General features: G+C 39.8%; 1 protein-coding gene across 1 annotated transcript in view; it reads right to left on the bottom strand.

Annotated features, from left to right (window-relative positions):
- MED27 (mediator complex subunit 27) overlaps positions 1 to 25,444 on the bottom strand; it is an 82,825-nt gene that overhangs the window by 3,009 nt on the left and 54,372 nt on the right. Inside the window, exons 4-6 of the mRNA XM_064676846.1 lie at positions 21,637 to 21,730; positions 12,287 to 12,394; positions 5,995 to 6,036 (exon numbers count right to left, since the gene is read on the bottom strand). Coding sequence (XP_064532916.1) covers positions 5,995 to 6,036; positions 12,287 to 12,394; positions 21,637 to 21,730 — 244 coding nt within the window. The remainder of the gene's footprint in view (positions 1 to 5,994; positions 6,037 to 12,286; positions 12,395 to 21,636; positions 21,731 to 25,444) is intronic.

Below are 25,444 nucleotides of genomic sequence, written 5' to 3'. Positions count from 1 at the left end.
ATTTCAGACAAAGTAGTGTTAATCTGCAGGAAAACTGTATAAATTCCCTGGGGAAGCAGGATTACTCAGTTTCGTTTCCTCTGAAACCAGGAATCAATTATTATGATTATGGTTTATAAATACTTGCATTACTAAAACGTTTGTGATAGAAAGCTTTTCAATTTCCCAGACAGAGTCATAACAAGATCACACATCCAGGAATCACAGCTGGACACAATATATATAAAATAGGTATTATAAATATAAATATATATATTTACAATACACAAGAATAATTACAAAAAAAATCAGGAAAACTAACCATTTCTTTAAAAAGACTCTAATTTTTAAATTATTCTTGAAGGGGCCTATTTCTGACAGCTATGATACAATTCTCTAACAGTATTCAGCCTGGCAGCTTCCTCAGTTATCAGTACAGTCAACAGTTGCTGCTTCTTAGAAATTCTAGGCTGAATGGAAGAAATTATTCAAAAAATTCCTTGGGCTGGACTATTAGAGAACTCAAACCAACAAACTACGAGAGCTCTTTCACATATTTTAACCTGTAAATCTCATAATGGTCCTCATCAGTAATATCAAAGTATCCAACAGAATACATGACTTTACAGAGAGTGATTAAATTGTTCTAGTTCTAACATGAAGGAGTAGTGCTCTTCTCAGGGTTTGTCTATATACTATAGCAAATTTTGAGTAAGACAAAGTGTGAAGTGAAATTCCCATTGCTACTCCCAGCTAACTCCAGCTGTTCCTGACTTGTAGCTGGTCTAATTCAGCAACAGGAGTTGTGCTGGAACACTCCAACTTTCACTGGAGGAAAGAGAGGCTCGTGCTGGGAGCTATTCAGGGAGGTGACTCCGTCAGAGAGATATTTCTGAATAAATCCATGTATAGCCAGGCTCTAATTCACACTGTACAAACTTCCTCCACAGAGCAGCACATCACATCAGCCTGGCCCACGCTGAATCCAGCTCTGTGTTATCCTGCTATTTCAGAAACAGGATCCGCTCCCCGGCGTTCGCACAAACCGACTCCAAAAGCTGCTCCATTCAGCGTGAGCAAGGACATGTGATTCTGACATTTGGAAGGGAAAACTTTTGGGACTTTGCACATTCTGGTGAGTTTGAAAAAACTACTCACAAAATGGACCGCAGCCTGTTTTAGCCATTTATATGTTAGCATAAAAAAAAAACAAACAGAAATAATGTGATTAGGAGTGGATTAATAGCATAGAACAACTCACACCAGCCATTTCCCTTAAATACATCTCATGTTGTATTCAGAAGCCAATCCAAGCCCTACCAGCTATCTGAATTTTTTTCTTTTAAGATGGTGTTTTTACAGGATAGTACCAGACATGTCAAAGAATAGAAAGTTCTGAAGATATTTATGAGCAGCCGCTCTCCTTCTGCTGTATTTTTACTTCTAACAAACTGTGGTTTGTTTTTGTTTTTGTTTTTTTTTTCCTGAATGACAAAGTTGTTTTCTCTTGGCACTGAAGAAAGTTGCTTAAAAAAAAAATCCTGCTATTAACAAATTTAAATTGACTGTCCACTTTGGCAAAGTTACCCATATGCTGTTCCTATTGTAATGTGGAGCTAATGAGATTCCTTGGGGAGATAAAAGCCATCCCAGCATTGCTGGAACACTAATAATGCTTCCTGAACAAAAAGAAGGCAATTTCTACCATAAGCAGCTGCTGGTATCCAAAAAAGATCAAAGTGGGTGTCAAATCCGAGGAAGAGGAGTAGGGGAATGACCCCTCCCCTCCTTCCCCCACCCAGAAAAGAGCTGGGCAATGGAGAAACTGGGAGGGCATGGGAGTGAAGAGAGAATTAACCCTCCAAGACAACAGAGATGATGAGAGAAAGCACAAACCAGCCACGATTAAAAAAAGAAGAGGAAAAAGGAAAAAAAAGAGGAAGGGAAAAATAACCCAAAAAGATCAATACCCAGCTTTACTAATGGCAATAGGATTTCACACCAAAGCAAAGCAAAACAAACTGCATATGCGCCAGCTCACTTCGGGGACACACTTTTCTTCCAGCCAAGCTGGAATCAGAAACTAATTTATTCTGGGTGTAGGATGATATTTTGTACATTTCAGGGTTTTATTTTATTAACTTCACTTTTATGGCTCTGCCTTACCCACTGCTATCTAAGTTATGGGTCACTTTCTAATTTCTCTACCTGTTTTTATAGGGGAACACATTCTGGAGAGCACACATCGATTGGGACTGAGCTGCTCCTCTGCACCCTGAAATAGATTTTCAAGAGATCTTGAAGAAAAGTTCAATATTTCACAATTCCTCTATTGAAAAGCACTTGTTTTTCTTGTCTGAGAAAAGGTAAAACAAGACAATCTCCTGCAGCACAATTCTGCTAAATAAAATAGCTACTGTTTAACTAAACACTTGGAGGTTGAGCAAAAGAGACTTCAGTTACATGGAAAAAAAATTCTGGCAAAGAGGCTCAGTTTTTCACAGAAAGGGTTATAATGCATTGGAACAGAACTGCTCTGCTGGAATATGCTTTCCAAAGGTGACACATCCAAAAAATGGCTTTATTGGGCTTTGATGACACTGGTTAGTCACACAGCATTCCCAAAGCTGGAAAATCCATTAAAAAAAATACAATTCTACAATTCACAGGTGGACAAAGCTGAGCAAGTTCTTCCTTGGGAAGAACTGGGATAAGCAACATAAAACCAAAGACCTAAGATACAGCTTTGCTCCACCACAGACCAGGTATGTTCCATGGATGCATTAAGCTATACCTGGCCTAAAAACTAAACCACAAAAACACAAACATCACATGACTAAATTATAACACCTCTTTCTCTCCTAGTATTTTATCTCACTGCCAGGAAATATACTTTTCAAAAGTAGGTGCAAAGCTTCCTTTAAGAGCCACAACTTTCCTTGCCACTTATTACTAGTTTTTTCCCCTCAGTGGCACTGACAACTCCCTCTAATATAAAGGGATTCTCTAAATCCCCTGGAAGGTTTTTAATTTTTTTTTTCTAATTCTTGTAAGTGCATGGCCTTAACAGCAGCCTGTAGCAATGAGCTCTGGAGGCTGATCACAGCACTAAGAGAAAGAAAGAAAAAAGAGGAAGTTATTTTATTAGTGTTTAGACCTTTTACAGTGTGGAAAACTGCATGAGAGCCTTTGCTCATTTCCAAGGATTCCCATTACTTAATTTTCTCTCCAAGAACACATCTGAGTCTCTCTGGAGGAATGTGGTGCTTAGAGGTGCTGGGAAGGATGATGGATGGAACAGATGCTGATGAACTCACACAAATCCTTTACACACCCTTCCCCACTTCCAGGTCAGGAAACCACCACTAGACCTCTCTGAAACGTAGGATTTATCCTTTGTTTTCAGAGCTCAGAGAGTGTTTAAGTTATTATTTTGCTTGTTCTGCTGATTTGGACTGGGTCACAGAGGTTTTATTTCACCCAAGGAGGTCTTTGAACAGAGCCAGGGACTGATCCTGCACAGGAACAGCCCATCTCCTCTCCTTGAACAGACAGCAGCAGCAGCCCAGAATTTCTCATGCATGCATTCATCCTGCATGTGATTTCACTCTCAGATTATTGACAAGAATACATCTTCATACATTACAATACTTATGTGCCCTTGTAGTGGTGAAAATTCCCTCACTGGGATCACACACGGATCACAAACAGCTGGACAGGCATGAACAGCTCCTCAAAGTTTTGGTTAAAACGTGCTTTGGGGAGAAGCATATCAAGCCAAAACAAAACCTCTTTGTGGCATCATAAAACTGGTAAGAGTATCTAGGTGAAAATAAGAGATCAGAATGAAATATATGGGTTTAAAGCCTTTGCATATGACTTAAACAGCCAAAATGACCACAAGACCCAGCAACACCAGCTATACTGCTCATAATTGAGCACCTTGATAAATGACAATTAATGTCTGACACCATCTCCCAGTTTGATCTACTCACAGCAGTTCCACTATTCAATGTTTTTCCCTCTTTTTTGAATGCAAAAGTATGAGCATTTCACCATTCTCTAAAATATGTATTTTTTTAACTCTCTGCGTAATGACCTGGAATTATGCAGCCCTCATGTATCCTATTCTGCCCACCAACATTTAAGCCTCAAAATCATTCCTTATTTCCTGTTTCATTCCTCTTCTTCTGTTAGTGGATCAGGAGACATGAGGTGTTAAAATAAGGAGGTTTAAGATGAAAACAGTCGCCGCTCCCACAGAGCTTAAATGCCACACCAACATGGAAGCCTGAAAAACCTTTTCTTTGCTCCTTGTGCTTCTGCCCTTTCAGCCTTCCCTCTCTTATTTCTCAGCTCCATTCTCTGAATCTAACCCTGCTGGTCTATTCAATGCCAATAAGGCTTATTCACCCCAGGACCAGCTTCAAGGAGTCTCCAGGGAACTGGGAAAATGACTGTACACTTTACCAGTAATGGGCCCTCCGGGAGCCGGCCCCCATCAGGTTATACACACTGCCTAATAAGAAGGGGAGAGAAAAGCCTTGCTGACACAGCCAATGTTTGCAAACAAAAAGTCAGGACAAATTTAGCTTCCTTTGACAGGGTTGGATTGAAGATCAGAGGTCTCTGGTCCTTAACCTAGAAAGTCGTGCTGCAACCCTGTGAGAATTTGACAGGCCTGCAGCTCCCCCAGGCAGGATCTTGAGAGCTCCAGATGTTGTTTCTATTATCACTGAAAACAGAGCCTGAGAACCTGGTGCAGGTTTTAAAGAGAAATGGCCCTGCCCTTCAGAGGGGGGATGGATTTTACAGCAGAGTGAAAGGGCTGCCCAGCCTCCTCCTCGGGGGGGAGCAGTTACTCATCCCTACTTTTCCTTCTCAGCACAGCACTTCCACATTGCCATACTGGTGACTGCAAAAATTACTTTAAAGCACACCGATAAACAAATGGTGGTTTACTTCCCACTGTATTACCCTCCTCGATGCTAAAAAAGAATATTTAATTAATTAATTAATCTCCGGGGTAAAGAATTAACTGCAGCAAAGTTTCGCTTTAATGCTCCACAGAGAGGGAGAGCAACCAACCTCCCCAAAAGCTGTCCTTTGATCTCCAGCAGGTTAAAATCACAGGTCAAACACCTTCCCTCCTGACTGCAACTGAAATCTTGGCAGGGAGATACACAAATACAGCCCATGTGCCCCATTTCTGACCCCTGTTTTTACGCCCTTTCGAGTCCCTGACTCCCATTTGTTTCACAAACCACAAACGCGGATGAAAGGAAGCTGGAGACTCCAGCTCCTTGAACTGTGGCTTGAAGGTAAGAAAACTGGAATTTAAACCAGGATCAATCTGAACTTACAGCATTTTGACAAGAGGCCTTCAAAGAGGAATCTTCTCTTCCTCAAAAACAGCGAGATATAGATCTTTCTAAAATATACTTTAACCTTCTCAGTAGTTTTATTTTTATTGCTTCCATTCTCTCATCGGTCTTTTCTTACTTTCTGTCACGGAATTTATTCCAGTAAGTTGCTTTTTTTGCTTACACCATCACGGGAAGAGGAGCAGCCAAAATAACGTCACAGAAAATATTTCCAAACTCTGCTGAGTTATTAAACTCAGGTCCCGAGGAGAGGGGGGCAACTAACCCCTATGAAAACAACAAAACAAAATCCAGATAAACCTGAAACAGTCCTTCCTTCCCCACAAGATTTAAACTAGAGAGAGAGTGCTTGAAGATTCCTCATGAAATTTTAAGGCTAATGTAGTATAATCTCCAGTTTCCTATTCCAAATCATGGACTGGAACTGCGATAAATCCAAATTAAACAACAGCAGAAGTGATCTTCTTTTCTACTCACAGTTTTCCATCGTTGCAGATTATTGTTTGTCATTTGCAAGTTGTGATGACAGAGAATAAATTCTGAATTTTTTCACATAAGGGCCCAGATCTTTAAAATAAACTCCACATATCTCCTATGTGCCTTAGGCAGAGAGAAATGATGTGAGACTTACCTTCTGAAAAACCTGATAGTTGGATTTAGACCATATGTCAAGCTATGAAAAAAAAAAAAAAGTTATATGTTACCACACATAAAGAAGCAGCTGTTCAAATTAAAAGAGCAAACAGATCAACAGAGATGTAGCTCTCAGTTCACTATTTTGACCCAACTGCCTTCACCTGCTGCAAACCAAGAAAGGGAATTAATAATGTAAGATTTCCTTTGTATTGCAATGAGGAATGAACATGGTTCAGCACAATTTCAATAGAAAAATTATATATACAAAACCTGTTGAATTAATGTGTTCTTTTTAAAAAGCAAAATCTTCATTTGTATGGGGTTGTGGCTGATCTATGCAAATATTCATCAGCTTCAGTCTGTTTCTAAAATGAGGGCATTTTTACTAAGTTTATGCTTGTCTTGTGTTGAATAAGTGATTCAGTTACAAACGACACAAAGAACGTTTAGCTGAATCAAGCCAAAGCTCTGGTCTACTGGGGCTAAATAAAACATCCCTCAGGAAACTGCATTTACATTTGCAGACAAAAATCACACTAAAAGAGATTTAAGGTTGTAGATAACTGCACACATCCATGACTCAAATGTGTGCTCAACTATACCCAAACTAGAGGAACAAAACTGAAATGTAAGTTTTATTAGCCCCCAAACCCAGAAGGTAAGGCTGGGTTAACAATCCTTGTTAAACAACCCCATGGCTCAGTGTTAAACAATTACAACTGACCTGCCCATGGCTCAATTTGCCCTGTGCAATATCTTGTATTCTGACAAGGGAAAGCAGCAAGGAAAAACAAGAGGAATTTCCAGTCCCAGACTTGCAAATCACTTCTTTTTTTTCCCTACAGATTCCAGTATACTCAACAATTCTATGTGCACAAAATTTGTCACAGGAAAGGTGTTTGATACAGCATTAACCTCAGGAATCTTAGACTAGTCAGAAGAACAAAAAATTCAGAATGAATTTATGAAGCAGGGATGACCCCTCTAGTGCCTGATACCACGGCTGGACATGTGTTCCCAAAATGGGGGTTCATCTCCTTCACTGGTACAATTGATTACTTTATTTCTGACTTCTGTACCCGTTAAGTTCTAACTGACATTACAAGTCTTTTAAAAGGCACATAAAGAGTCTGAAATCAAGGAAATCATGTAAAGTGAGTAAAACACATTATAGGGGGCGAGAGAGGGAACAGACAGGGAAGGATCTGAACCCACATGATTAATTCACAATGCTAAAAATGTTCAGAATGCTAAAAGCTCTCATTCTTTTAAGAGTAACACTATTAAGTGGCCCATGTCCAAATGCTGGTACAGCTGAGACTCTTGTATGCCCAGTCCTCAGTCTGGACAGGAGGGGATGTTAAAGACTTCCCAAATCCCTTCAGGATTGATGTTCCATGGCTCAGCACCGCTGACCTTGCCGTGAGACAAAAGGCAGCTGAGGTCTCAATGCCTTTTCCAGGCTGGATGAAGACACAAGTACCCTGAGGCACGTCCCTCCAAACCTTTTTACATTTCCTGGCTCTTGGGGTGGGATCAAGAACCTGTGTGAACACCAACACTCAGAGGGTTCAGCCCAGACTTGGACCCAGGATTGATTCACATGGTATTATTTGACCTGTGCCTGCTGGGAAGGCAGCACTGCACTTCCATATAAAAAAAGATCTACATTTGAAAATAAAAAATTAATGCATATTTTTTTAAAAAAACCTGTTTTCATGTAATTTAAGGCTTTCTTTGACCGCAGAGCTGCTGTAATTGGCATGTATATATGGTTTTGTTAATCTCTAGTGATCAAACCAAGTATGTGATCCTCTCTAGTTAGACTCAAAAAAAGTCCACTTCAGATGCTGCTTTAAGATGAGTCCAACAGGTTCTGAATGTTCATTAGCTGGCACGGAGATGGAAAAGCTGAAATAGTAATGAATGTCTGTCTTACAGACATGATGTTCTCCATGATAAAAAAAGGAAAGAAAGAAAAAAGAAGAAAAGAAAAAGCCACCAATTCCCCCCCCTTCCATGCATACATCCTAAATGAGTGCCCACCTTTCCCCCTGAAACTGAGGATTAAGGCAGAGGTAGATTAAAGAATGCATCGTTATAGGTCTATTATTCTTCAACTTTTCACTTTCAATCAAGACACACATTTGTAACTAAAAAAACTGCTGAAAGCACAATTTCAGGGCATCCTCTGCATGTGAATTAAACTGGGGCTTTTTTTCCCAGTGCCCCCTCTCCCCACCCACCCCCAGCAGCTGTAACAAGAGGCCACTTTCTGAAGGTCGTCTGAACGATTTCAAAGGCGATAACAAATCAGAATGTTCCTGCATCTGATATCAAACAGGTCCGGTGCCAACACTTATTAGAGAAATCGGATTCAACCCCCCCTTCACCCAAACACACACACATCCAGCTTTGAAGTGGTGAGAATGCAGGGATCAGAAATTACCCGAGAGACAGCTCTGCCTGTCTTTGAAGCTTTCCTTTGATACGACTATTTCTTTTCCTCTCTTACGCTAGGAGGCTAAAAGCTGCCTTTTCTTATTGATATGGGGTAATTAATGAAGCCATAGCATTAACATAACCCAAGTTCCTTATCAGGAGAATTCAACTGAGACACTTATGTTTCTTTAGTTAAGTCTAAGGGATGCAAAAATAGGAATTTGGCAGCGCTGTGAAGCACCCACTCCAAATATGCCCTGTCAAGGTGGTTCTTGGCCTCTACTTACAAAGACAAGCATGGAATTATTATACCCAAAATTCCCAATATGTTTTTACTTTTATTGGCAGACTAGGGCTTCTAATGGCTCAGCTGACCATCCACCTGCCCTGCAAGGGTGAGTGCATGGCTTCATTTCCTCTGGAATCGGGACAACACCAGTAAGGAATTGCTATCCATGGTTAAATTCCAGTGCACAATGAGTATGTCACAGTTTGAAATTAAGGGTGGCACTGTGCCATCACTAAAATCACGAGGCTAATTAAAATGCATCAGTCTGTGGTGGACATGATGGGTTAGGATGGTGAGCAAGAGACTGCAGAGCGAGCAGGTACAGCACCCAGATATGTCACACCTGCCAGTTCTCACCTATTGTTTTTGCAAAGTGTCACCAAAAATGTCAAAGTTATGCAGCTGGCAACTTGGCAAAGACATATTCTGCAGGGTCTGTGAATAATTCACGAGAGAAGTACATGAAGCACTTAAGAAATGCAATGATTCTGTCTGTATAAGCAAAGCTTGAAAATAAAACCCCAGAATGGAGTGTCTTGTTTTACTCACTGCAAGCTTGAAATTTCTATTTTTTCACCTTAATTCTGAAAGTATTTCAATCTATAAGAGGGAGGGCCCAATTTAACTAGACTTCACAGCAGAAACCACATAAAGCTTTCCTGTAAGTACCTGTCAAACTACACAGCACAACACATGAGGAAAGAGCAAGATAAAGCAACGTGGAAAATGCAATGTCAGCTTTCCTGGGTACCTGTGGTGTGTCCCTGTGCAGTTCCACAGCTATGAGAAACACCCATATTTGTGGACTTTTTTCCTAGATTTGCCCAGGAAAGGACCAGAAGACCATCAACACCTCTGCTGTTTGCATTCATCTCTTTCCTTTATCTTCCCAATAATGCAAAATTTGCTAAAACAGTGTATTTTCAGTAATAAATGATGACTACCTTATCAGTGAGGAGATCTTTGGCCTTTCTGTGCACAGTCCCTTTCTCACTCATTGTCTATGTGACCAGTTCTTTGGTTGAGTACCATTGAATTTATCTGGTTGCCCCAAACCCTGTTGTGCTTGGACAAAATCCTCCACTGAATTTCACTTTTTTTACTTAAAGGACCTTCTGACTTGTGCAGTTTGGAGGGTGACTCAACAGATCTTCATCCAGCTATTTTACTTAAAAAGCACAGCTACTTATCCAGTGTCACTTCTTCAACGTGGCTCACAGAAAAGACAGGCACTTCAGCATTGCCATATTGTTTGATAAGCACCTAGTTCATCTTCTCACTGCTGTTTACAAATATTAAATGCTTCCTGGGAATATATAAGCTAACTCCCAAATCAACAATAACTGTGTAAACTGCTCACTGGAAAAACTATCACCTCCTACCGTGTTCCTGAGTGTTCTCTGTATTTCTGGTATTTAATAAAGATGATACTCACTGATGTTTTTCTTACTCTTCCGTGTCTCTCCTGAATGCTAGTGCATTTTTCATGCTATCAGGCTACAAACTGAGAAGTCAGACTCGTATGGTGAAACCTCACTGAAGTACTTTCCCAACAGCATCTGTTGTGACAGGGAAGGAATTGCAATGGACTGTGTTTGTAACTCACTGTAATCGCTCATTCCCAGCAGGCACAATGAGGAAAGCAAATCATTGCAAGAGCACAATCTTATTCTTATTCTCCAATTACCAGTGTAGTTAATTAGGGGAAAAAAAAAAAGGAGCTCACTGTTTGTCAATATGTGCTCCAGTTGGCAAAACTAGCAAGCTATGCATTTATTTAATCTTCCAAGTCAAATTTACTCATGATTTAAGCGGCTGCAACTCCAATTCTACCTAAGTCAAATGAAATGTTCCTATTTATACCTGAAGCACAGACCTTCAGGTTTGCAAAATCCCCAGGATGCCCAATGGAATAGCAAACTGCCACGTAAAGGTCACGGGAGGGACACTCCTGAGAGCAGCCTCACAGCCCAGGGTTGGACACAGAAAGCTAAATCGGTAGAAAACAGACTCCCCTGCAGACTGGCTTAAAGCAAGAAGATAAGCCAGGTGTTAACACTGATGCTCTAGAGGAGCTGAACTGCTCCCCACTGACAGCAGGCAAAGGTTAGTGCCCCGTGCCCAGAGCTGGCCTTGGCAGGTCCTGCTCTCCCCTCGCAGCAAACGACACCAGAGGAACAGTGTGGGGCTCTCGGGAGAGTTAACCTTGAGCTAAACAGAAGCCCAATGCCAGATGCTGAGTTTCAGAAAGGAACTCCTTACTTAGCTTTTCAGCACATATAGCATTATTGTATTTCAAGGGAGCTTCAAAGGAAACTGGATTCATCAGAGAAAACGAGCACACCCAAATGAAGTGTGACACAGGAATCCATCATGCACTGTCACTGCTCTTTTGGCAGACTATCATTTCACTTCCGTGCAGAACTTGGGGTGAAGAGGGGCTGGGGCTGTAACTATGAATTTATATGCTAATATACAGGGAGTATAGAGCAGCTGCTTCTGTGGCAAACTGGTATTTAAACCTGCATATTTGCATAATGCAAATCAAAATCAAGCAGTTTTTATTTTACTACGTCTTAGGCCAGTCCCCCGCCCTTCGAGGGAGAATCTCTCACCTGGGAAATGCAGCTGCACTATTTCCATCAGCAGCTCAGCTCCTGGCCTTTTCCAGAGAACAGAGGCTCAGACTCAGAGCCACTGAACTCTGGGTCAGTACACAACGTGCTTCTGTGTGCTAAAATACAGTTATCACTTCTGAGAGGAAAAGAAGTCTCACCTCATTATAACATGGCCTATGGGTGCCAAATACTCATCTTGATATAATGAACTTTTTATTTTAATAGGCTTTATAATCAGAAGGGAAAGCTCCAGAGAGACAATGTGAAACATGGAGGTATTTAGTGCTGTTACTGGCAACAGAGAGTCCTGGCGGATGTCCCTGTAAGAGAGATCATTCCGCCCTGGAAAGAGAACCAAGCGGAGCTGAAGGGCCGTCAGGTCCCATTAACATCTCCTGCTGCACTGAAGAGAACCATATGGAGCATGTGCAGGTACAAGGAATCTCAGGGTTCAAGCAGGGTGAACTGTGCACAACACAAATCACTTGTGGAAGGAGGTAACACTTGCTTTAGGAGCTGCTGTTATGCAAATTATTGGGGACTTACCTATGCAAGATCCTCTCTGTTGTGTTTGTCAAGTCGAGCACAAAACCAGCCCAAGATTTCCCAGTGGCTCTCAGAAAAGAGAAAGCTGAACCTTGGGCTATTGATGTGCTGCTACACTGCAAAAAGGTTTTCTCAGCAGACACTACTAACGGGGGTCTAAGGTGATAAATCAGAAATTCAAGCAAAGGCTTCGGAGCTTAGAAAGAACTCAGAGATTTGGGTATGCAAAATTCAAGCAAAGCACGACAAATTTAAACCAGTGCATTCTGCAAACACCCACAGCCTTTGCCAGTTCTGTGTTTCCAGTGTACTTGTGAGGGGATCCCTGTTTTCTGTCATGTAAATATCAGGTGCAAATGAAATGTGATGTGGCTGGATATGCAACAACCCACCTTGCCATCTTCGGTGTAGACATTCTCGTTGTACCCTTTGACGATTGTCCGGTCAATGAAGAGGCTCCTCATCACCACTATCACTTTTAACACTTTTCCTAAGGTAACCTGTGAAGAACAGGAGAAGGACAAAAACAAGCTGAAGGCGAGTCGACGGTGTCTGAATTCATAAGACCATCAAGTTAACAGCTTAAGTTGATGCAATTTCGGTTTTCAATATTTTATAGAGAGACCAAAATAAAAGATCTAAAAGCAGCGTGTGTTATGAGGAGGAGAGAGACTATAAAGTGCAGAACAAACAAACATTCATTTGCAACTGAAAATGTATGAGTTCACAGAATTCCCTTGTGCAGACATGACACCGCCAAGCAATTCTCTCCATTTTATTAACACCACAACTCAATAACTTGTCAAAAACAATGGGCAAATGTGATTATTTTCGATGAATTTGATATTCTCCAATATAAGTCCACTTAGAGAAACACAATTTGAAAGAAGAATCGGACTCTCCTAATGCTGGCTTGTAAAAGCATGCCATGAGTTTAATGGAAAACATTTTCGGTCCAATAAAAATGTAAAATTATTTCAAAGGAAACTACAGCTTAAAGTAAAAATGTTACATTTTCTAAGGTTTAATTTTCTCCTGTCAAAGTGCTAAAGTGCAAAGAATAAAACCAGTATCATGGAAAACATATAAGGTCAGTCAGAATATAACAACAGAAATAAGCCTAAATTGTATTATTGACAAAAATGCAATAATGAAGGCATTTTAATCTAAAAATCAATTTACATTTCAAAGATGAACTTGCACTTCAATATGGTTAAGATGTGTGTCTAACGAGAATTCTGTCACTGTGTTTTGTTATACAGAGATTATTAGAGAGTATTTCCTCACCCACAAAAGCATAAAATCGAGACAAAAAGAAACAATTAATTCATTTTAATATTTCCCAACCAGCAATGGCTCATTTTCTGTCAGTGTCCCAACATTTCATCCTGTATAGATTAACACACACTAGAACAACTGTGGTTTAACTGCTGACCTCAGCAGACAAACCCACACCCAAAGACATCAGTCAATATTCATCTTTAATGATCTGCTATATGTTTTTGCTTTCTAACTTCTGCAAATGTTTCCTTCCCACCACCTTGTTCCAACACAAGTAACCCCAACCTGGTGATGAACAACTTAAAGACTAAAGGACAAACAAGTCTGAAGTTCCAAGATGCTTTTCCCTCTAAGGAGGAGGATGGAAAATGTGGCACAAAGGCTCCACTCAAAGTGGATGCAGGAAGTCCTGGAGGAGGGTTGGGAGGGGAAATGGGGGTAGGAATGTGGTGACCATACAGAGGTTTGCAGAAGTTACCCAAACTACTGTAAATACTGCATTTATACTCACAAAACAGCAGGGCAGAGCTACAAATCCTGATGAGAAATCTTTGGCCTGGGTCATGGAGAACTCCAGTACAGAGTCTGAACGACAGTTTGTGAACTAATCCTGAGAGCGAAGAGTGGAATGGAACAAGCTGAAAACTCCCACGTGTGGCACTGCAGCTATTTTGTACCACTCTTACTCTGACACAGGACTCTCATAGGTTTTACGCTGGCTGGGAGACAGATCAAGACTTTCAGATGATTTTTGTGAGGCTGCATCATTAGTTAAGTCTGACAGAAGCAGAAATTTTGTAAAACTAAGCGCAGCTCAGAGAAATTATAGTTCATCATTTTAACAGCACTGAAAGAATGAGGGTAGTAGTACAAAGAATGAACAACAGCCTGTCACTAGACTGGAGGATGCTGTTAAGATTTCAAAGCCAAAAGTATGTTCCACAGCTATTTTCAGGGTGAAGCCCATTCCGTATTGTACACAGTAAATGTAATACCCTTTATTTTTTCCTTTAGTAATCAAGATTTGTAACTATTCTCAGGACTTGATGTTTTTGTTCAACTCAAAGATATTTTTCAAATCATGTTTTTCAGTAAACCATCTTCTTTCAATTCCTGCTCAACGTGGCTACTTGGAGTCTGTGTTCAGAAAAGATCTATGTATGGAATAAAATAAAATTTACACTACAGTCATACAACTGTGTCCCTACAGATCACCCAAAAGAAGGTAATAACAAACTAATGGCTTTGGTAAAACAGTAATTTGATAGTTCTACTCCAAGCTCCAACAGTGCAGGTTTCTCCTGGAGGTCAAGACTCATCCAGATGGTCCCTATTTAATGGGCACTGAAATGTCCCTGCATTTCCACAGGTACCAACTGAATGAAATTTCTTTGCTTACACAGAAGATACCTTTCAATTGTGACAAAAAGGCAACAATTTCCTTTCTAAGCCACCTTTTCCTATTAAATTTCAACTTCTCCTGTCGATATCCTGTTAAGACAGCACTTGGCTTTTTAATATTTTGCCTGAAGGATATATGCCAACTCGTCCTTGATGTAGAAAATTTTAATTCAAATCAATACATGTACAAGGTCACTTTAAAATTCAATTAATATGAATGAAAAAATATGCCCCACAGTTCTGTGAGCTGAAAATGGAACGGTTGCAAGTTAAATACTTCTGTAGCTTCTGTTTTGGGCTGTGTAATAACAATGTATTTCTAACTTCCTTTTAACTAAAGTATACTAAATTCAGGCAGTTAAGTTATTCATAAATCCCCTGCTTCCTAAAATGGAAAGCTCCAGAAGAAGGTAGGACAGGCAGCTGATTGAAATTTGCAATATTATGCAGCTTTTCTGACAAAGATATATAAAATAAAAATCTTCTTGAAATATCCCAGTTTTAAAAATATTTTGTCTATCACCAAGATAAATCTCAAGGAGCATCTGACAGACACAGTATGCCAAGAAAGGGGGAAGGGGAAACAGAATAATCAGGGAAAATGACTGAGATAATTTCTTGTAAGATTGCTAAAAAAAGTTCCCATTTAACATCACTTATAATTGAAAAGAAATAAGTACCTTTCCAAGTAAGTCAGAACCAGGGTCCAAATGAGTTTACAGAATGAAAAGGATGAAAATCAATTTACTATGGCAGAACTCTGCCTGGAGGAAACAGCTTGAAACCCACCCCCCCTTTAATTTTGCCTCCTCATTGAAACCAATATCAAGTGAAAAGCCCTTTTATGAACCATTTAAACAACAAACATTCTTTCTTAAAATTCAGTTAAGTTTGATACCAGGAAAATGTATGCTGACAACACCAAGAGCTCCAACACTTTGCAAAAAATTCCCAAAGCTACAGATTTCCCCTCAGCATTCCAGGGAATTTGCTGCTGATTTGAGCTGCAGATGCTCTGCAATGCAGAGCTAAAAGAAAGAAAACATTATTTTTGGTTAACATGGGCACCTCCCTGCTTCTATAAAAAGGAGCACAAGTTTGTGTGTGGTTTTTATTCACCTCAGAAATAAGGCAACATCCAACCAGAGACATAACCAAGCTACAGATTTCCAGCAAAAGGCCAGACACCTGCTCCTTGCCACAGAACCAGCCATAAGCTCATCCTCCCACTTGCAGATCTTTCTTACTAATCAGTACAATGTGTGGAAATCATATTTATACATGCTGAAAAATAAGGTTTTGTATGAAAAATAAAGTTTAAAAAAACCCCCAAACACCCAGACTTTCAACTAGTTATTTTTCCCCCTCATTTTTTATGTTTCATCTGCTTCTGGTGTAAAGGCTGAGCTTTCCCTCACATGCTCATTATTCTTTAATGATGCCTATTTGTAAATAGCAAGATAAGATGCAATTAAGCCATTAGAGTCTAAATAAACAAACATACTAATTAGGTTCTTTACAAGGACTTCTTTTTTTATGCAAGGGCTGGAATTTACCTTTCATTAGTCTAATCTAATTGCAATAGTGCCTGATAAAAAGTCAACATAAATGTAGGACTTTAAATGATTTCACCATATTAAGGATGAGCTGGTGCTCTTCTCCCTCGGTAACATTCCATATTCTCTTAATAAGGCAAAAAAACTGGCACAGGATTTTGTTCAGAGGTTCAAGGGCAGATTTTGCCAGTGGCCAGTCACACTCACCGAAGGGTCACACCAGTCCAACTGTGCTACGGGAGATGAAAAGTTTTTCCATTCTAAATTATAGCACACCAGGAATTTTACAGAGATGAAAACCATGTTTGATCTTGCACAGTGTAAATCTGTGGGAATATCAATACACACCTGTGAGGCTTTAGGCACAGTAACCCCGTGGAGGGAGCAAAGCTGAGGACACTTCTCATGGGCCTTTCTCTACTTTTTTCTACTCTTGTTCCCTTTCCCATCAAAAGGTCATTCCTCATCTTCCTCAATCTTATATTAGACAAGCAAATAATTTACAATTTACTTGCCAACCCCTGCTCATGTTCTTTGTTAATTCAAGACATTCTTCCCCTGCATATTTCACCTCAAATGCTGATTTTAATGCTTTTCAAATGCTGGTTCTCCATCTTAAGGCACAAACTGTGAAGCCACTGCAGTCATGAGTCCCACTGTGAGCTCAGGAGTGATTCCTCCAGCTCACCCAAGAGATCCTTAAACATCCCAGGAGCTCCATCAACCATTAAAACCAAGCTAATGTCTCCAAGGCAGTAAATCCCTAAATGAATATTCATCCTAAAGGACTAAAAATTAGGTGCTTAAGCCACCAAACGTGCCCATCAGATCCATATCCCTTCCATGAACCTGCCTTTTATCCGGTGCACATGTTTCCTAATAAACCACCCCACAGGCAAGGAGAAATGCTTACACTGCAAAGAATTTTGGAGAAAAGAGACTGTTTTGGCAATAACAGCACCGAAGTGTTTCCAACCAATATTGATTTCAAATCACTTTGCAAATCCCCCCCCCCTCCCCAGTTCTCCAACATCTGGGTCTCTTGCACAGAAATCAGTTTGGAGCCTTTCTTAATGAGCAAATAATAAATTTCAGGATCCATTTTCCCAGCAAAAATAATGATTTTATCTAAAACACTGATAAACAAAAATGAGACACGAGGAATTACTAAGTGAACAGATGTCTGGCCTATTTACAATTAATACAACCCACTGCCATACAATGACTGCTTAAAATGCCAGGAACAAGATCTGAAAGTTGAAATGCAAATGTGTCTGATTTTATGGAGAATGAATAAAATTGTATAAAAACCCGGTTTGTATTTTTATATGAGAGATCAATTAAAAATCTAGGCAGCAGCAGCAGAAATTTATAAAAATTAATTTAGAATCAAAAATTTTTAAGACAACCTGAGAAGAAGAAATCATGATTTCTGCCATGAGTTTGGCAGAAACAAGTCAGTTTTTCAAACTGGAAGTCACTTATATATATCATTATGCTTTAGAAACAGAAATTGCAGAAAACAGTTCAGTTATCTCTGAAACTATTTACCCAGTTGGTAACTTCTGTAGGAGTTCTTCACAAATACTGGGGATACAAAGAACTGAAAGACAAATTAATTCCCAGATGTAGACAGGAAAATAAGTTTCTACCCCTGAGCAGGAGTAGCTGGGTACATGATGTTAAGGAAGTCATATTTGTCAGCTGGAAAAGTAGGGCTAAATTTTACTGTTTAATAAAGTATTTCTGATATTGATGAATGAATTGTAGGCAGGATTTGTTTCACACAAAAAAATATTTTAATTTTGATAATGGAAACGAGGTGTGTGAAATAATCAAAATAATGTGATGGTGTGATTATTATATCAGAAAAAATAGTATGTATCTAGGAATATGACTAATTATTTTTAAAAAAAGCAATAATCTAGGTATTTTTCATTAAAGGAAAATCAGTTAATGTTTTCTTAACATACAAGATGAGGTTTATTTATTTACAATTTTTGGCATTTGACCAACAAAATCTCACAAAAACCTTAAGGAGTCCACAGTTCCCTCTGCTGCTGCTGGAAATTAATTTTGCATAACACAGTTATTAAAGCTGATATAATTCTATATTTAGTCTATTTTATACATAGTGGGATTAAAAGATTAACTGAAAAACCACTACTGAAGACTGGGATTAAACAGCACCTTGAAAAGCCACAATAAACTGCCTTTAAAATCAGCCAAGGATTTCACAGAGCTCTGAAAGGTTTCAGTTATTTATGTGTTTGGCCTGTGTAGCACAAATCCAGATTAATGAGGAACAATTGCTGCGTGCAAATCTAAAGCATAAAAACCTCCTCATTGTCTGGAGGAAGCAGCAACCTCACAGGACTGGGAGGCTGTAACTTCTCAAGATACAGCATTCATGGTCTCAGAAATAGTTTATTTTTCTTTTGCTTAGATTTCCCAGTGTCTGTGAGAGTTTGTGCCCTGGCCAGGAGAGCCCAGCTGAGCACAAGGGTCACTCACCAGGAGAGTCTGACCAACAGGTTCCCACAGCTGCTAATTATTACAGAATCATAGAATTTTGGGGTTGGAAGGGACCTCTGGAGATCATCCAGCCCAACCTCCCCTGCCAGGGCAGGGTCACCTGGAGCAGGTGACACAGCAATGTGTCCAGGTGGGTTTGGGATGTCTCTGGAGAGGGAGACTCCACGCCCTCCCTGGGCAGCTGTTCCAGTGCTCTGCCACCCTCAACATAAAGAAGTTCTTCCTCATGTTGAGGTGGAACTTCTTGGGTTTTAGTTTATGGCCATTGCTCCTCATGCTGTTACTGGGCACCACCAAAAAGAGCCTGGCACCACCCCCTTGGATGAGGATGATTAGTGAGATCCCCTCTCAGTCTTCTCCAGCCTAACCAGGCCCAGCTCCCGCAGTCTCTCCTCATCACAGAGATGCTCCAGTTCCTTAATCACCTTTATGGCCTTCGCTGGACCCTCCCCAGCAGCTCCTTGTCTTTCTTGAAGAGAAAGACATCCCCTTAAAACACCAGATGAATCTTAACAGTGCAAGTCCCACCTCTACAGCTAAGGACATGAACCGATTTCCATGTGCACATAAAGCTGTAGAGCCTGGGGCTGGAACTTGCTGTATTGGGTCTTTTCCCTAAAGATGATTTGTTTGGCAAAGGCCCCAACATTTCTGAAGTTTCAAAGAGTCTCACAGGCATCCCCTTTCCCCTTCTTCCCCCTCTCCTTCCAATCATTTACACATTCTTAAGATATGGACAGTGCTTACCAGTGCCTTTGAAGATGAACACATGTTCTTTTTTCTGGTAGATGGAATGATTGTGTTTGAAGATGTCATGAAAACTAGACCCTTACATCAAGGACCTTCATGAGTAACATCCAAGGATGAAAATGGCTGAGATTATACAGTCAGTTAATTAACTCTGGGCAAACAGGATGGTTGTAAAATATTTTTAAATAAAATGAGCGTTATCTGAACACACTGGTATATGGTAAACCACCCTGCTGCAAGGGAGCAGCTCCAGATGTAACTTGGGCTAAGTTCAGAGTGAGAAATCACAAGTGGTGATGAAACCTCCCTCCTTCTGGGGGAGGTGCTCTCACACTGCCCATCCTGCAGCACCTTTCCCTGAAGGATCTGTGCCTGAAAACAGCAAAAGCTTTTGTAGCAGTCAGGGCCAGATGGAAAGTGCCATATTGGCAACGTCAACTGAGACAGATGGGGGAGAGGGAAAACCTGCCTGAAAGAAAAAATGATAAACCCATCACACAATCACATACAAAAATACTTTAAAAACAATCTTTTTGATCTCTGATCCAAGGAAAATATGCATAGCACTGGTTCAGCACGGGGCTGAGATCTTGTAGCAACAAAAATGTCCTTGATTTAGGGAGCAACTGCCACATGGAATTCACTCCATTGCTGCTCCTGGTAAAAGGGGCTTCCCTTACACTTACCACCCTACCTTATTCCTTAGTCACATCCAAGATAATTTACCTTATTTCCTAATTGTGCCTGAATCTTGAACAGCATCATCTATTTTCTGACCTCAAAAAGCCATCAGAAGTACAAGGTACTTCTATATGCAAAGAGGGGCTCTGAGAGAATGGAAAGGGTTTCAAAGAAGCAAACCCAGACATTTTTCTATAGCAAAATAGATGAATATAAACTCAGCTTAAGCAGAAATGCGAAAACTCCCAAGACTTAGAGCTTCTTAAGGCTGCACTGATGAATTCCATTCTTTTCTGGAATATATTGTTCCACTTGGTGAATCCAACAATTGCAGATTAAATGTTTTAATGCCAGCTGTTTATTTTAACCTCTGACTCAAGTTAATCTCTTATGAATTTGAGGCTGTTCAAAGAAAGTTAATAACGAGATGTTAGACAGTTGATTAATTAAAACTAAACACAATTCAAAATAATTTAAATTTAAAATTAATCACAGCAATACTCACTACAGAGAAATCAGCAGAACCTTAGAAAAATACAAGCAAAAATCTAAACATAGTAGTGTTTTACAGTCAATAAACTCACAATATAAAATTTAAGGCGCAGTCCTAACACTGACTTACACTGACTCATCAGTTTTGTTTTGACAAAATATCTGACTTTCATGTTCATTCTTTTGGGAATGAGAAATATACTGACAGGTACACTATGCCCAAGCCTTTTGTAACAGCCTGTGTGAGAAAAGAAAAAATAAGAGAAAGTGCCATGAGAAATGTGAAATGGAAAAGACCGAACTGGCCTTAGTTCTTCATCTGTGTGTACGGTGTATTTTCTAGTTTTATTTAAAATTTGGCAAAAGATGTGACTTCTGCCTTTCACCCTGCTTGGAGAAAATCAACATCCACCTGCCACACTATGGACTCCACTTCCACGTTGCTGCCTCGGAGTAAGAGCTTTAAAGACTTCTCTTGTATAAGCACAACAGCTGCCCGTGGAAATGGATGTGAACAACGGGTTCCTCTGGAATGAAATCCTGCCTGGCCAGGCAGAAATAAGTTGAATGTATTGGACTTGTTTATCTCTAAACCAGCCTTTACTGCTCATTTACTTCAAAGGCAAATTCTTAACTTCATCACAAAACAGAAACTCACTGACCCAAGAACAATGTGAACAAATTTAAATCATATTGGTTTCCTTCTTCTTTTCTTCCTCACAACACTCTCTTCCTTCTTAATTATCATGATTAAGACTCACTCATTGCCAAGCCTGCTGAAAACCACAGTGAATATTTGAATTTGTGCTCATATTTCTACAATCACATTTAACAATAAAAAAGTCAATAGATCTTTCATTGAAAGGGGCAATTCTTTTTATCACTCATTTGCCTAAGAGCAAGAAAGATGCTACACTGCTGTGACAAATAAATTACATGTTTCTGAAAAAAAAAAAAAAGGAATTATCTTTAATAACCTACATCTTAGGGACAGTGATTCAACCTGTTATGAAATTCAGCTCAAAGGATTAAATGATCCAACTTACCAGAAGCATTGCAGAGGTTCCATTTGGCCGGGATAGCTGGATAGACATTTCAGGGAACATCCTATCAATCCGATTGATCACATCATCAACGTATCTACCAACCAAACCAAAACAGCAGCATTAACACACAGGCCTCTTCTCACAGACTGGGATTATTACTCCTTTTTAACAATGTTCATGGGACTTTCCTGAATTAATTCTGCATATTCTTCAAAAACACGTGGAAGTATAATTCAAGGAGTCATTGATAAGAGGAAACAAACCAAAACCCTAAGCAAGTTGTTTTGACAATTAATTACTCTGCCCTTAAAACCAGGCAATTTTTAGTCCAAATCTGTCAGTCTCAAATTCCTGTCATTGTATTTCTATACCTTCTCCTCGGGGGGGTCGAAGGACACATGATCAAAATTACTCTTCCATCATAGGAATTCAGAGGCTGTCACGTCCTTACTCTCTCTTTGATAAACTAAACTGATAGAGGTGTTATCAAAGTCTTCAGACTATTCTTCGGGGTGCTTTTTTTCCTGAATCTTTCTAATTTATTTCATGCACTGGTGACTCTGAAATTGCCAAGTACATTGGAGGAGTTTCTCTGGAGTGATCAAACACAAAGGTAAAATAATATCCTTCCTGCTGGGTATAACCCCTTTGCTTCTGCAGGCCAAGGGGAGCCAGCACACAGTTGTCTTGTTCCCTGGGATCAAATTAAGAGCTGACATCCATTACCACTGGAAACAGCCTTAAAGAGACCTTGTTTCCCAGGGCACATCACTCCATCCCATGGGCAAGTCTCACATCCTTCAGTCATTCCTCTGGGCACATTAAAATCCAAATATTTCCTTTAGCAGAGTTTACAGGACAGCTCGTGCACTCTGGTACTATTTTTGGTTCTCCTGAAGTACCCAGCAGAAGGGAGGAGCACCTGCCTTGTTATCACAGAAACACAGAATGGTTTGGTTTGGAAAGGACCTTAAAGCTCATCTTGTTCCAACCCCCTGCCATTGGCAGGGACACCTTCTACTAGAGCAGGTTGCTCAACATGCATCTACAAACTCTGCAGCTTGATCAGATCCATGAATGAATTCATCAATAAAACTGTTTTCATGCTAACCCACATTTGTGCTCTAGGAGAAAAAAAAAAAAGACTTTGGAAAAATTGGTTGCCTGAGTTAGATTAACAGTAAAACTAAAACATCTAATTATTTCCCTTTAATCTGCTTAAATAAAGGAAAAAAATGTTGAATTCTTGCTCTTCAATGTAATTCAGTTCCAACATTAGTGTTAAACCCCCCGATGCTCCAATTGCTGCTTTACAAAGCAAAGAATTAAAATAATCAGAAAAAAATAAAATCAAATCAGGAAAGCTACACTGCCACAGCTGGTTAAGTCAGCTCACTTTTAAAAGTAACTAAAGAATGAAACGAGTTAGGACAATTTTGCATAAAATCCTTAATCCAAGGTGTGCACAAGAAAGTTCCCCCATTCACTGCAGTGACTCATTAACACTTGCTGCTGATAAGCAAAGCCAAGACATCCAAAAGCCAAGAACTTCCTCAGCACTGGGAAAGAGGAGGCACATAAGACACTGCTCCAGGATGAGCAAGCTCCACATCAACAGCACACACCCAACTGATTTTAAACGTTACTGAACCCCAGACTTAATTTATAAAGAATGAGAGTTTATGTTGTTTTGTAAATGCAATTACTCCAGGCTCCACAAATAAATTAATCTCTTGCTTGTGGGGGGGACAGAGATGACTGGCTGTGGTACAGGCAAGGAGAGGGTCTGTGGTTCTGCACCAGCACAGCCTCTCACACCACGATGCAGATTATTGCACAGCTGAAGTTTTCCAAAGTTTTTCCAAGCTTTGGGCAATAAGAAGTTAAAGATAAACAAAATATGAAGTTGCATAAAACGAGACACTGATACAGTGCATTAAAGAAGGAAAATTCAAGTGATTTTAAATCATGTGAACAACAATTGGACTTGGGGCATTTAATCTGCCTAATGTCCTTCTGAAAATCCCAGCAGACATGTACATTCATCCTTTGAAAACGGGATCCAGGCTGGGTGGTGGCCTTTACTTCTCAGTCAGTGGGATGTCAAGAGAAAACCCAAGACCAACAGGATAAAAGAGCATGATACACATAGCATTGTTTTGCCTTTTTTCAAGTAGACACCAGGCTTTCCTGAGCGCTCATCAGAACAGAAGGATTCTTCAAAGATGCATATATAATTACTGAATTAGCCTGACTACATGGTGGCCTCAAATATAAAATGACAAACAACCTAATCTAAGGCAAAATTCTTCTCTAGATCTGCCCTTCAGAGAGGACATCTGGTAAAACATCTTGCGAAGGGATGGATACGATAAATCAGAAGCAGCAAAGTAATGTAAAAGTGTAACTGGTGATGACTTCAGAGAAAACTGAGGAACACATGATAAAGACAAGATAAAGTGCACTCCTGAGGCTGTCTGGAAAAAGGGTCAGAGAAAAAGCTCCTGTCTGGAACTTATTTTGCAGAACTGAAACACACTGATTTAGTGCCAAAATAAGCAGAGTCACAACTTACACATCTCTGTCCAGTTTTAGCTCAAAAATATGATGGTTCCTATTTATGTTCCAGAACCTCTTGCCCAGTCTCAGAGAAGTGAAGCACTTGAGGATGGAGAAAAGTCTAATTTTACTTTGCCAATGAGCAAAGTTCTGACGTCCTTCCCACATCTCAGCTCTCTCCTACATACAAAAGATGCTGGTTGGAAGGAACATTTACAAACCCAGAAGGAATAACTCAAAGCAGGGAAAAGCAAATGGAAACAGATTTGCTCAAGCACTTGGCCTATTTTCATCTTTAGAAAAAGAAATTAATGGAATTCTGAGAATTAACCACGAGCTGAAATTTTATGTACTAGAACAGGCATTGTTCCACCTACAAAGGGTTGAACAGAGTGTCTAGACACAGACCCTCCCCATCTATCCTCTGTGATGCAAAGAATGTTCAAAAAGGTCTGAAGCCAGACTGCAAAAGATCATACCCAGTAATTCCCGTGTTACAGCACAGTATTTAAACTCTTTATAGACAGAATTTCATACTATTTACTCTTTTAGGTCTCAAAAGGCAATACAGTAACACCTTTTTGTTGCAACACCCAAAGATAGTTCCATTCCATTCAAAAAAGCTTCCAGTAACTTCATCAACACCTGCATCCCAATCCAGATCCATGTGCAACTCCTAATCCACATCCATGTGCATCCTAGTCAGAAAAGAACAATGGATTTGACCAACAAGTCTCTCCATCATTAAATCTTACCAAGTACTAAAGTAATAAAGTAATATTGCAATAAAGTAAAATATCTCTGCCATTTTTCCAAGAAGTGCATCCATAAATTCTCCGGTCTCTATTAGAGGAACAATACCTGGAACAGACAGAAGACACCTTTGAAGCCAGTTAGAAAATACTGTTTAGAAGGGCCTAATTATCTATGCAAAACACTCACTGAAAAGTTTCAGTTCTAAAACATCAGGTTGACAACATAGAAATAATTCAGGAACCATTTCTGTAGATAAATGGTCTTGTACCATCACTTTGATTCACATAAAGGCCCCCCTAAAAGACAGCAATATAGAAAAGTAATTAATTATAAATGCCTTTCAGTTCCATACTGGACAGATGGCTTCGCTCTCTAATGTGACCTCTTTTATTTTTTTTTTTAATTTTTACTGGATTAGATCCAGCAATCCAGTGTTAGTGTGATGTTTAACAGCTTAGGCAAGACTTAAATGGCATTTATCCCACAGTGTTTC

Source organism: Pseudopipra pipra, chromosome 20 (assembly GCF_036250125.1).
Source record: "Pseudopipra pipra isolate bDixPip1 chromosome 20, bDixPip1.hap1, whole genome shotgun sequence".
Classification (NCBI taxonomy): domain Eukaryota; kingdom Metazoa; phylum Chordata; class Aves; order Passeriformes; family Pipridae; genus Pseudopipra; species Pseudopipra pipra.
Note: the sequence above shows the minus strand (reverse complement) of the source record. Positions and strands in the feature narration are given on the sequence as shown.